At 34.5% G+C, this 14,968-nt stretch overlaps 1 protein-coding gene across 1 annotated transcript; it reads left to right on the top strand.

The window, feature by feature from the left end:
- The first annotated feature begins 4,013 nt into the window (after nt 1-4,013).
- LOC126780005 (uncharacterized) lies at nt 4,014-14,778 on the top strand. Its single transcript, XM_050504245.1, has 10 exons — nt 4,014-4,064; nt 5,884-5,951; nt 10,082-10,156; nt 11,091-11,189; nt 11,768-11,866; nt 12,138-12,282; nt 12,725-12,816; nt 13,357-13,913; nt 14,371-14,420; nt 14,689-14,778. Exons 2-10 carry the CDS (start codon nt 5,886-5,888, stop codon nt 14,751-14,753), a joined length of 1,248 nt encoding a protein of 415 aa, XP_050360202.1. The 5' UTR covers nt 4,014-4,064; nt 5,884-5,885; the 3' UTR covers nt 14,754-14,778.
- The last annotated feature ends 190 nt before the right edge of the window (nt 14,779-14,968 follow it).

Genomic DNA, 14,968 nt, shown 5'->3' on the forward strand with positions numbered 1-14,968 from the left:
TTTAACATGTATAGAAAATGCTATAAATATGTATACTGAATATCCATTTATGATAGTTGGTGATTTCAATTTAAATTCGTGCAATAATAGTGTTAGATCTCAATTTAATAATTTTATGGAATATAGTAAGTTACAACAATGTAATAATATTAGCAATAAATATGGATGTATCTTAGATTTAGTACTAACTACTCTAGATCATAATAATATTAAAATATCATCGGATACGGAACATCTAGTTCCCATGGATGCATACCACCCGCCCCTAGAGATATTGCTCACACTTCCTAGAACAAAACAAAATCCAACGTCTCCGACACCAGGAGAATATTTAATCACGGAGTGGAACTTTCGGCAAGCAGATCTCCATAGCTTGTACGTTGATATTGCTAATATTGACTGGACCGACTTACTTGAAAAACATCATTTAAATTTAGACTTAGCCGTAGATATGCTATATAATAAACTTAATAGTGTTATTAGTACACACGTTCCTACAAGAACAATAGTCAAAAGTAATAAATATAATTACCCAAAATGGTATACCAAAGAAATAATATATTATATAAAATTAAAATATTTTAATCTAAAAAAGTTTAAGTGTTATGATTTGGAGTTTAATAGGGAACTTTTTAAATACTATAGAACTAAAGTCAAGGATCTTATAAATATAGAATTTAAAAATTATATATCTAGGGTTGAAAACAATATATATATAGAACCATCAAGTTTTTGGCAATTTGTAAAGGAAAAACGTAAAACTAGGCAGCAGATAAAAACATATACTTATAAGAATAAAGCTGTAGAAGGGCAGAAAGCTATTGATTCATTTGCTAAATATTTCAGTTCTGTGTTTCATGATTCTTCTCCTCTGTTAGACGTAAAGATAGCCGAGGCAGAGGCTAATCGCTTTGGTTGCCAATCTACGGTAACCATTGAAAAAGTGACAGTTGCTGAACTCAGATTTGCAATACGGCGACTAAAAGCTTCAACTGCTTTTGGTCCTGACAACATACCTCCCTTTCTAGTAAAAGATTGCTTGTCAGCTTTGGAAGTGCCGTTACTTCATATATATAATCTTTCAATTAAACAATGTTTATACCCTAGCAAGTGGAAAGTGTCCCGAGTAACACCTATTCCAAAATCGGGCTCGTCCACGGATATAACAAATTATAGACCAATCGCTGTTCTTTGTGTATTTGGAAAGATATTTGAATCGATTCTTAATAACATCATTTATATACAAATAAAGGGGCAATTGAGTGATTGCCAGCATGGGTTTCGTCCTGGACGCTCCACATTGACTAATCATACAGAATTTGTAGATTATATAAGTACTAAAGTTAAGTCTGGTTGTCAAGTAGATGCCGCCTACTTTGATTTCAAAAAAGCCTTCGATTTTGTAGATAATGATGTACTTTTAAACAAATTTGCTTTATTAGGATTTTCAACTTCGCTCTTAGAATTGATGGCTCACTATTTAAAAAATCGAAGACAGTTTGTTAAGCTAGACGGGTATAAATCGGAAGAGTATTATACACGATCAGGGGTTAGTCAAGGTAGTACCTTGGGTCCTATGCAATTTTTGATGATGATAAATGATTTACCTAGTGCTGTCTCTAATGCCAAATGCCTTATGTTTGCTGATGATTTGAAACTGTACCTATCTGTAACCGAGACTAAAGACTGTGTAGCGCTACAACGTGATATCGATGCCGTAGTTGACTGGACTATAAGAAACAAATTATCATTTAATAATTCAAAATGTAAAACTATCACTTTTTCTCGATCTCGTAAACTTATTAAAAATATATATAATCTGTCTGACACACCAATGGAACATGTACCCAAAATCAGGGATTTAGGTGTTATAATGGATAGAAAACTAAATTTTCATGACCATATACTTAAAACATGCAAAGATGCTAATAAATGCCTTGGTTTCATTATTAGAATATCATCGCAATTTAAGAATACCCAAGTAATAGAACAATTGTATAATGCCTATGTCCGTAGTAAATTAGAATATAATGCAATAGTTTGGAGTCCGCTTGAGGCAATGTATAGTATAATGTTAGAAAAAATTCAACGAAAATTCTGTAGATATTTATTTAAACGTAAATATGGATATTACCCTTTTCTCTATCCTTCAATGTTTGTGTCAGGTATGGTTGGTCTAGATTCACTTCAGCTTAGACGGGAAGCCGCACTTATAAAATTTTACTATTTAATTCTAGTGCATAGGGTGGATAGCACTGCTGTACGCGAATCAATATATTTATATGTTCCCGACAAATATATGCGTGGTGTTGGAAGACGGCAACATAGATTGTTTTGCTATCCACCTATGTGGCATTCTCCCCAAGCTAGCAACAGCCCCACTGCTAGGGCTGTTAAACTTTTAAATGACTTCGTACGTTGTCGAGATGTAGACATATTTTATGATCCATTTTATACTATGTTCAAACAAATTTATATATTTCAGAATTTTAAAAACTAATTTTGTGGTTCCTAAATAGATTTAAGCTTATTTTGTTTACAAATTTTAATTCTATTTTTGTTTTACTAAATTTTATTTTATTTATCCTTGTAGTATGTTATGTTAAATTAGTATGAATAATTAAAAAATGTTTAGTAATTAGTGTAGATATAAGCGACTTGGTGTAAATACTGTAATGCTTATATTTTCAAATAAAGATTATTATTATTATTATTATTAACTACTCAACCGATTAACATTAAATCATGTGTTTACCACACAAACATTCAATATTTTATCGCCAAAAAGCAATTATTAGTACTGTTGAGCACCGGTTGAAAGGGTGAGTGAGCTAGTACAGCTACAGGAGATAACATCTTAGTTCCCAAGGTTGATGGGGATTTAAGGATTATGGCTTACGCCAATGGCTGTGGTATGTTGTAACCACTTACCGCTAGGTGATACATTTCTTCGACCTACCTATTTTGTAAGAAAAAAATTAGGTCAAGATTTTTATTTTTTAATTAAATGAAAATTATATATATTTTTTTAAACATTATGAAATAAAAAAAAACAAATTTGCAAGGCCCCCGAATGGAAAGATAATGGCAGAATAAATTATACCCAGAGCAATTTTTACAATTTTTTTTTCATATTTGCCTAAACATATGATCTTATGAATGTTAAGATGAATGGTGCATACCAATGATGCTGGGTATTACGACATGTTGTAGGTCAGCGCGACCGTGCTTTGAGGTCGGCTGGTTTTGATAGTGAAGTGAAAGTATCGATAGAATTATATCGACAGTACGATACCCCAGATGTTTTAGTTTAAAAAAAAGGTACATTTTTATATTAGAAAAAATAAATATTAAATACATTTATACAGAGATTAAAAACCATTTTTAAGAGGAATAGAACAAAATATTTGAAACTTAAATGAATATGTTTATTTTTATTTGTCTCGTGATGTATTAGGAATATGTTAAATCTTTAAAAGGTAATAAATTGTCTATGATCTCAACCGAATATTCTTCATAATAGTATGGACAGTCCGCCACGGGGCCAAAAATAAACAGAGTAACGACCGTGTTAGGTAAATTAGTGACAATGAATACGTAAATAGTGTATAGTGTAGAATTCTACCACATGAAACCACTACACTAATCTATGCAGGTTGCATTGGAACAGTCAGAGCGTCAGGGCAGTATGCGAAAGCGATCCCGTGGCGTTCCTCGTTAAGACGGAAAGGGTACCGCTGATTTTTTAGTGGGTATTCCGATGGGCACACTCGGCGCCTCGGACACCGGCGAGCCTCTCATACCCTTCCCCCCACTGTTCCCGGTGGGAAACGCGTAACGCGTTTTTCCAGCGAAAAAAAAGGTTGAATTGGAGCAACGTGGTGAAATACGCTCTACTATGGCACCACACCAAATCTATTCTTAAGGCGTTCGATATCGATAATATCACCGTGTCACAACACTACAGTGGATTACTCTCCTATCGAATTTAGCAGTTCGATTAAGTTCGTTCCGTTGTGTTTGCCGTGTTTGTTGGTGTTATTATATTAAAATTATTTAAAAAGGTAAGTTTTAGTTTTAAAATACTTTTTTGTATCTGTGATTAAAATAATATATTTATTGTTCGTATTCAAGATTATCGAGAGTAGTAGAACTAATGGTTTATTCTGTACGTAAGTATGTTAGAGCTTGAACGATTTTTGATCTTTGAATGTTTTTTTTTTTAAACGTAATGTCGAGGTGTACATATATCGTACTGTTTGATATATTGCTTAACACGTTCATTCGTCTATGCTTGTTATCAAATCAAAGATATTAAGATAAAACCATAGACAATTTATTTATTTTGCTTTGAAATATTCCTAACAGATTATGGAATTATTCCGAAGAACTGATTCGAAACTCGACGTTATACTATAAGATCCAACTGCGGCTTTGTCCAAATGAGGGGGGTGCAGGTATTACGCAGCCTATATCCTTTTCCTTACTTTCCTTATATCCGTTACCTTAACGAGGTGTATCCATCACGATGATCGGTTGAATAGTTAAGGCGTGACAGCGTAACAAACATACTTTCACATTTATAATATTGTTCAAAATCAGAACAGTGTTATGTCAGTAGGTGACAGGCGATACTGACTTTTCTGTAAAGGGTATACGTATCAAAATAGCATACATGATAATGAAAGTTAGGTTTCAATAGTAACAATTCTTTATATCACCAATGCGCCACCACTGTTGAGAACGAAGGTGATGTATATGTGATGGGTGGGTGGTACCTACCCAATACCTACCACCAAGTAGAGTGGTGTATTAAGTCAATTTCTTCAAAAGCCATCGTAACAGTATCGTCTGGGTGCTATTTCAACTTCGTGAAACCATATCGTGACGTCATATTTTTTATAAATAGGTAGGCGATTTAGCAAAAGGTCACTTGATGGTAAGTGGTCACGATTGCACATAGACATTGGTGCTGTAGGAAATTTGAATTCCTAACATCGTCAATGCGCCACTAACCTCGCGAAGATAAGATGTTGCCTGTGTCCTTTGTTCCTGTAGTTACACTGGCTCACTCACCCTTCAAACAGGAACAAAACAATACTAATTATCATTGTTTGGCTATAGAATATCTGATGAGGTGGTATTAAGATGGGCTTCAAATCGATAGTAGCCGACAGTGGATACACTTTGTTTATATGCAATTTGTTGTGGTTTTCATTCAAAATAATATCATGGTAACCCTGACCTGATAATGCAGGATGATCTGGAATTAGCAGAACACAGCAGAGCTTAATGAATACGTTATCTTCATATATATAATTTGTCACTAAATTCCTAGTCAACGCCTGGACCGGTTTTGATGAAATTTTTGATGTGTTTTGATAGCTGGTTTAGATTGTATCCGGTAGGTGGCGCTGGCAAATAAAATAAAAATACTTCTTATTTCAACCGTACAAAGTCGAGATCAATTGCTAGTAGATATACTTTTTAAACAGCCAAGGTGGCCCAGTGGTTAGAACGGGTGAATCTTAACCGATGATCGTGTGTTCAATCCCGGGCAAGCACCACTGAATTTTTATGTACTTAATTTGTGTTTATAATTCATCTCGTGCTTGACGGTGAAGGAAAACATCGTGAGGAAACCTGCATGTGTCAAATTTCACTGAAATTCTGCCACATGTGTATTCCACCAACCCGCATTAGAGCAGCGTGGTGGAATAAGGTTCACACCTTCTCCTCAAAAAAAAAGGAGAGGAGGCCTTAGACCAGCAGTGGGACATGCACAGGCTCTTACTGTTCTGTATACTTTTTAGAGAGATTTCTTTGGATTGGGAGTTATTTAAGTTTTTCCATATTTCATTTAAATTACTAAAATATTTTCAGATATGGAGTCACAAATATTAAACGGTGATCCGGAGCAGGAGTACACGGCGGGTGTTCGTCTAGTTGTGGTAAGCGATTTTGGAAATTCATCCCCTAAGATGGTTGAATAAGGAACGCAATTTTGTATAAAAAGTTTATTTTTTTGAAGATAAATAAGTCTTTTTTGTTGTCGTGGAGGATACATATATTGGTATTATCTCTCGACACTTATAAAGTTGCATCATAGTATATTTATGCAAATATTATATTATATATTTAATATTAGGTAATCATTATACAAAGAAAATTGACATACATTAATTTGATACTAGAAATAAAAATAAAATAATCGTTCCAAGCTTCCGTCTTAATAAGGGGAATCAATCTACAAAGGGAAAGGGGAAAAACACGGTCGAACGAAAACGTTTCTTACGAACACGGCCTTAACGATGAGAGATATATGATTTCTAGAGTTCTAGAGTAAAGTTGTAGAGCTTGATAATGCCTACAAAAAAGTCAGCGGCAGCATATGTATAACTTTTATATTTAAGTCACAAAAATAGTCTTTTATATTAAAAAAATAATTTTTTTTATATTAAAAAAATCGTTAGGTCATGTTTATTGGTCATATTATCTATCAACAATTATGAATTCTTATATAAGTAAACTGATCGTCTCAAGTATTTAAAACAATATACTTTTTCCTTTTACTGCATATAATTTGGATCAATGGTTAAAGAGATAATACGACATAGGTAGGGACCGCGAAAGTGTCGCAATGTATTGAGTGATATTTCTATTAGACGTTTTTTTTTATTTACAACACGTCAATCTATTTAAAAATAAATTGCTTTATTCATTACCAAGGAAATTTTATTTAGATAAAATTCAATTTTTACAGTTTGTTTTTTGGTTTTATAGTTTAAGAGATCATTTAAAATATCAAATACGCGCGACAATTTTTTTTTTTATAAAATAGTAAGGTGGACGGGCATATGGGCCACCTGATGGTAAGTGGTCACCAAACGCCCTTAGACATTGGCATTGTAAGAAATGTCAACAATCGCTTATAGCCAATGCGCCACCAACCTTGGGAACTAGGATTTTATGTCCCTTGTGCCTGTAATTACACTGGCTCACTCACCCTTCAAACCGGAACACAACAATATCAAGTATTGCTGTTTTGCGGTAGAATATTTGATGAGTGGGTGGTACCTACCCAGACGAGCTTGCACAAAGCCCTACCACCAGTACTAATGTTCGGCCAATCGATCATAAGTAAAAATGTTTACAGCCCAACGCACGGCACGGGTCAACTAGTAAGAAATAATCTTATTAGTAAATCGTATTACTCTGTTAGTGAATATTTGTCTGACAAAAATGCGTAGATTGAATGATTGCTGGATCGCGTGCAGGAAGTAAGTGTATGTAATTGATACAAATTAGTACTTTTGTAAAAAAAGAGTATCTACTGAATTTCTTACCGGTTCTTCTCGGTAGAATCCGGATACCGAACCGGTGGCGCTTGACGATTCATAAGTATTTGTAAAAGACTATTTGAATAAAAAATATTTTTATTTTGATTATTGACACGACGAAAACGATAAAAAGATATACAAAGATACCAAAACACCCTAATATTTGAGACAAGTATATTGATTACTGAAATGTTGCTAATGGAAAATTCCATCGGACACATTTATCTATATAAATGAAGGAATAGCTGACTGACTGACAAATAATGCACAGCCCAAACTACTGGGGCTAGCACCATGAAAATTTGCATACGGCTTCCTTATACCCAGTAGGTTAGCACTGAGCAACGATTATTGAAATATTTAACCCTAAGGTAGTGATAAAAAACATGAAAGTTTGTGTAAAAATCTTTCATTTTTGAAGAAAGAGCTATATAAGTTAGTATTTAACAATTCTAAATTATGCCGCTAGCAAAGGTAGATAGATTTGTCATGTAGTTATTATTAATTCAAATTCCTAACCAAGTCCTTGTCCAACTCCCAAGCTAATTGGGTAATGCGTCAAAGCTAGTGTATTTATAAAACTAATGATATAACGCAAGTCGGTAGAAAGTTACGGAAAAGACTTCTAAAGCGCTTAAAGCGATACACATTCTTCCAATAGTAATAACGCATTTTATATTTGTTTATCTTGGTGTGTTTAGAGGAATGACGCTTTGGACAGGGAGCCGATCTACTAAATATGAATCGAAACATTACCATGCCTATTATCCTAATCTTCTAACGCAACGATCCAATTGAATTTCGGTCTAAGTTAGAATAGAATCGAAAACGTGTCGCTACCGTTATAAATGAGTAGACTGGCCTTCAGGTCGTTTTATGAATTTACATTGAAAAATTCAGTTATTTCTTTTTGAGTTTCGTATACTGTTAGTCGAGACGGTCCAGTGGTAAGAACGCGTGAATATTAATCGATGATTGTCGGCAAACTCGGGCAAGCACCACTGAATTTTCATGTGCTTAATTTGTGTTTATATTTCATCTCGTGCTTGACGGTGAAGGAAATCATCGTGAGGAAACCTGCATATGTCTAATTTCACTGAAATTCTGTCACATGTGTATTCAACCAACCCGCTTTGGATCAGCGTTGTGGAATAAGCTCCAAAACCTCCTCCTCAAAAAGGGTGAGGAGGCCTTAGCCCAGCAGTGGGACATTCATAGGCTGTTACTGTTTTTTTTTTTTTTTTTATAGAATAGGAAGGCGGACGAGCATATGGGCCACCTGATGGTAAGTGGTCACCAACGCTCTTAGACATTAGCATTGTAAGAAATGTCAACCATCGCTTACATATCCAATGCGCCACCAACCTTGGGAACTAAGATTTTATGTCCCTTGTGCCTGTAATTACACTGGCTCACTCACCCTTCAAACCGGAACACAACAATACCAAGTATTGCTGTTTTGCGGTAGAATATCTGATGAGTGGGTGGTACCTACCCAGACGAGCTTGCACAAAGCCCTACCACCAGTTTTACTGTTTTTTAGTTTCGTAAACACTCACACCATCACTCAACTGTGAAATGTTGACAACGAATTTATGACGACGATTTTGGTAAGTGTATTCTTGAAATGTTATAATTATCAAGGTCAATATTGTATATCACTTTTTTCACGAAAGATTTATGCTGTGAGTCTGGGGTTTGTTCTTACAGAATAGTTGTTTTACACTATATTTATTTGTTTTTTTTAGAATAGGAAGGCCGAAGAGCATATGGGCCACCTGATAGTAAGTGGTCACCAACGCCCATAGAAATTGGCATTGTAAGAAATGTTAACCATCGCTTACATGAACAATGTGCCACTAACCTTGGGAACTAAGATGTTATGTGCCTTGCGCCTGTAATTACACTGGCTGTCTCACCCTTCAAACTGGAACACAACAATACCAAGTACAGCTGTTTTGCGGTAGAATATCTGATGAGTAAGTGGTAACTACCCAGACGAGCTCGCACAAAGCTCTTCCACCAGTAGTTGTTTGTGTAGGTACAATTATAAATTGTTTTAATAATCACCAATCTTAATATTTTACATCGATTTTTAACACATAAGTGCTATCCAAGGTTGTATCATTGAGGTCTTATATATGCGCTCGGTACTAGAGCTTCGTCTACAAGTTTTGCAAAAACCAAGGCTTTACTCAAGCAGAACTACATAAAAAATAAATCTAGATTAAAATGAGAACGATTAAACAGATACCATCTCCTATTTTCGATTGCTAGGTCATGCTAAGGATAAACGTATGTCACGTTTCACACAATCATGATAAATCCAAAGTTTTGGCACAACATTTATAATACAGTGATGTTCGTTGTCTGTGATTTTTAAGCATTTCGTTACATAAAAACTTTTGCAATAATTAATGTTAACAAAGACATTTTAAAACACACCTGGTCATCATATAGATTATATAATAACATATATTAGGGTGGCGCATTGGCGATGTAAGAGTTGGTTAACATTTCTTACAGTGCCAATGTCTATGGGTGCTGGTGAACACTTACTATCAGTTGGCCCATTTGGCGGCCCATCAAGTCGGACGAGCCTTGCTTTACTATAAAAAATGTATTAGAACAATACACGCGATTAAATACCTCCATGTCTTACCTCTTTTACCTAAACCATATCTTGCCTCCTATTATGTTAACCATTCGTCATAAATATTTCTATCAAATTCCTTTTGTAGCTCAATCTACCTGAAGATGAAGGTGAGGGTCTTGGCTTCCGGTTAACGAGAACGTTGTGGGACCCGTACCCTTGGGTAAGTAAGCCTTTCAATACATACATTTTTAACACGATCAGACACTCGAGCTGGTATGCAAATATTTCCAACTTAAATCCAGTCCTTATATATTAAAAATCAATCAATATAATACTTTTTAGTGTAAGCAACAGTTGAAATAAAAAAGCTATACCATTTAGCTTAAAGCGCTAAATTAGTTTTCATGATTCATCATCTCATGACACATAGGCATATGTATATGTATATCCCCAATTAGATTATATATTATTTACGAAGTGACTGATTGAAAATTGAAATAGTAATAAATAGAGATAATTATTAATAAATAAAATAACTTAATTAAGTTTTATGTCAAATTATTTGTGTATATTATTTTTATTTTGTCCAAGCCGTTGAGTGCTGTTGAGACAAATGCTGAAAATTTTGTGGCACTTGCCAGGGTTTGACCCTCTTAAAAATTATTTTGTTTTTATTATTACAATGCCGCAGACCCCAAGGTCCTGGGTTCAAATCCCAGATCAGTACAATAAACCAGCCCGGATCTAAAAGTTGGAAGTGTGTACATTCCTGTGTCTCGGAAATCACATAAAAACGTTGGTCCTACGCCTAAATTCTATCCAGATGAGAGTGAGGGAATAGAGAGTGCACCTGTGTTTTGAAGGAAAACATCGTGAGGAAACCTGCATGTGTCTAATTTCATTGAAATTATGTCACATGTGTATTCTAACAACCCGCCTTGGAGCAGCGTGGTGGAATAAGCTCTAAACCTCAAAAAGGGAGAGGAGGCTTTAGCCCAGCAGTGGGACATTAACAGGCTGTTACTGTTACTGTGTTTGCGCACACACTTGTGTACTATAATATCTTCTGCACAGATGGCTAATCTGGGCCGCCACGGCCGAAATCGGTCTGGAGGACATCATCACCATCAATATTAATTGAAAATTGTCAATAGGTTCATGAAGTGACTACAGATTCCAGAGCCGATATCGCTGGTTTGAGGAGAGGGGATTGCTTACTTCAAGCAGATGGCAAAGATTTGCTTGGTCTACCGGTAATATTATGATTTTTAATAATTATGTTTTGTATTATATAAAAGACATATATATCTGACATATCAAGGCACGGCCCAAGCTACTGGAGTTAGCATCATGAAAATTTACATCCGGGTTCCTATTACCCCTAACTGATATCATATACGTTACATCCCCTTGATGAAAGTATGCATTCCTACATTTTTTGAAGAAAGTGCTATGGAGATTGGTTTATAGCAATACAGATTTATAACGCGAGCGAAGCCGCGGGTAAAATGCTAGTAATACTTAATTCAAAGTTCCCAACCGATTCCTTATCCAGTTCTCAAGCCAGCTAATGTCACATTTCATTACGATCATTTCGCTTGTCAAAAAAATCGTGTGAGTACCAAGGCATTCAAGATAATTTATGTGTAAATAGTAAATCTCACGCTGCCGTCATTTGACGCACGAAATCTTACGCTGACGTCTTCTGACGCTCGAAGTCTCAGTTAGCCCCTATGGTGTGTCTCTGAGATGTTTACACGTCAAATATTAAATATATTGTCTATTAAATTACACATACCTAGTATAAGGTTATTTTGTATTTTTTTTCTAGATCGGTAAGGTGGCTGGTCTAATACGTGGGGATGGTGAAGGGCATGGCGTTTCTCTATTAGTATGGAACTGCGGTGTTGACCCCAAAGATGATCCCGAGGTAATAAAATATAAACTTATATAATCAAAATGTAATACAAACAAAGACAAAAGACAAGACTCTGTCACCTCTGCTTAGTAAGCGATATTTTTTTTTAGTTGGTAGCAATTCGCTAGCTTTAGTGCTACCAGTAAAAAAAATACTATAAGAGTCGAAAATTAACATGTAATTTTTTTATTTTCCATAATAAATAATTATGGTTTCGAATTTCGACCACTGAGCGGACACTAATCGAAAATGGTGTCTGGAGGTATATGATACATTCTTCCAGTTGCTATGGAGCTGTGGTGGCGGTTCACGTGGCGAAAAATCTCGTCGTGCACTTGCTGGAGTCGTGAAAGCCTTGTCGTGCTGCGTGTGCGCTTCGACCGCTACGAAAGCTCTCAATTGTGCACGATCGCATTTGTATTGTGAAGGTTGACTGACGTTCATAACTTATTTATATCTTGACCTTTTAAAATGTTATTGGCGTTTTAATGCAGCCAAGCATATTTGAAATAAAACCTCTTTGGATTTAATATGAACATGAGTGAAACTTTTTTGACGCAAAGTGTTTTAACGTCAGACATATACTGAACAGCATTTGATTTTTAAAGATGATGAGATGATGATTATTTTTTATATGTGTTCGTAGGCCACTGACAAATCGAACACCTGATGATAAGTGATCACCACTCTCATTATAGACGTTTGCATTGTAAGAAATATTTACAAAATTAGGTACTGAGATCTTAAGACCTTGTACCTATAATTACACTGGCTTACTCACAATTTTAGCTGGAACACAACAAACCTAATTATTGCTGGTACTTAATCGGACTTGCATTAAGCCCTAAAAATATATTTATAACTGAACAGGTTGCTGGAGTCGACTAGAAAGGTGCGCGCTGTGTCGAGAAACTTTGCCCGCAAAAGATTCGCCCTTCGCTAGGAACTTGATAGCTGAACAGGTACAGTATTCATAATCCTTATACGACTTGAATAAATGTCCTCCAGCATTACTTATAATCGTTGTTTAGCGGGTAATTAGTTAAACAATGCTGTGTCGTCTTCTTACGAATGTCAAATCAATAATGCCAGAAAGAGAGAAATCAGTGTTTAATTAAACAGTCGCTTAGCAACGTTTATAAAAAAGGACGTTAAATTCGGCCTTCACATATAAGCTGAATATAATGATAAGTCAATTTTGAATGATATGATTTAATTTTAATATTAAATTGCCATTATAAAAACATTTTTTAACAACAATTAAAATTAAACATTTTTCAATATTATTTTTAAATCTATTTATACTAATAAATATGGAGACGTTTTTTTGGAATGCCTAAATATGAAAACTACTCAAAAATAAACATAAAACTTATAACAGAAGATGAAGCAGAAGAAAAGGCAAACATCCACCAACAAAATGGCGGTTTAAATTAGCACGGTTTTTTTTACAACGCTGTTAAATAGAATAAGGAATCTCCTTACTATATATATATTTTCAGGTATTCGAAGCCATAGCAACAGAGTACGAAATAAAACACGCGATACAAAGAATTCAAACCAAATCAGCACACACGTCTCCGAGCCGATCTCCGAATATTTCACCTACAACGAATCGTAAAGGACAATACCAATTATCAATGATGCAAAGGAATCGTAAAAATATCCAAACGAATGAGAAATTCGCATCCGATCCTAATATTAATCGACAACTCGATCCTCATACATCGCGGAGCACTAAACCGTTAGAGAATTGTCATACGTGTACGCCAGCCCCTAAATTGATAGGAAATTTTCATACTAGCAATATTAATGACAATGAAGGGAAATGCTGTCAAACTCAAACAACTAATAACAATGATTCTCATATAAAAAATTTGAAAGTGCCGCTGATTAATATTGAAGATACAAGTAACAGTTGTTCGTGTAATTGTCAATTACAACATAAATTGGTCGCTAGATTGAGACAGGCATGCTCGTTGGCTGATTTACAAAACGCGGCCGCACATAGTTACAGTTTATCAAAATCCTTGAATAACATTACTTTAAATGAAAAAAGGTGATTATTAACGTGTATATTATTTACTAGACTTATACAAAAAGAATAGCTATTATATATATTTTTGAATTCATAGAAAGATAATTTAAGTTTAGTATTTTTATCGATGTTTGCGGGTTAAAATCCAAGCAAACAACGTATGTGCTTAAATTGTGCTTATAATATCTCGTCCAGATGAAAATCTGCTCATGTGTAACTAACTAACCCATATTGAAACAGGGTGGTGGAATAAGCCCTAAACCTTTTCAAAAGGAGCTGAGGTCTTAGCCCATCTGTGGGACATTTACAGACTTTGCTTAATCTAATTGTGATATTTAAATCAAAAATATTATTAACTGACTCAGAGACATACATTTTATTTAAAAAGTCAATCAGTCGACGAAGAATCATTCTCGTCGTTATATGTAAGTTATGATAAGACTACACATTCTAATATTTTTGAAAATCTCTTTTTCAGCAATAACGACGGTCAACATAGTAGTTCCATGGATAACTTAAAAAACGCAGGTAGATTATAAATGTTTCGATTTATTTCAAACGAATATTGTTCTCGTACATTGCACTCGTTTTTGTCTTGTCGCTTAAATATATATATATTTTTTTTTCATGGCATAATGCTTAAAACCTTATTTATTTAACAAGCCATTATTAACACTCAATTAAATTGTCAACATTCCAATAAAAATTCTTCTGTCATTGGAATGTTAGTGTATTTTTAATGGTTGGCCCTAACTAACATTTCTTTGGTTTTAAAATTTTTGGTTTTTGATTCCAGAACCACCAGTATTCCTGTTATCAGCGCCGCCGATATATGTACTGACATGTGAACATAGTCAATAAACATTGTTAATTTGAATTACGCTGCAATACAATTTTTATATTTGTACAATAATTAAATTTTTATGTAAAAATATATTAAATGAATGCAAACTAAATGCGTTTTATTTTCATTTAAGCCAAGTTTGGCGGCTTATGATTAAATATAATTGTACAAACAAAATATAAAATTATTTAATAAATATAATCAAAGAATCATCCATTCAGTTATAAGTATT

Source organism: Nymphalis io, chromosome 30 (assembly GCF_905147045.1).
Source record: "Nymphalis io chromosome 30, ilAglIoxx1.1, whole genome shotgun sequence".
Taxonomy (NCBI): Eukaryota; Metazoa; Arthropoda; class Insecta; order Lepidoptera; family Nymphalidae; genus Nymphalis; species Nymphalis io.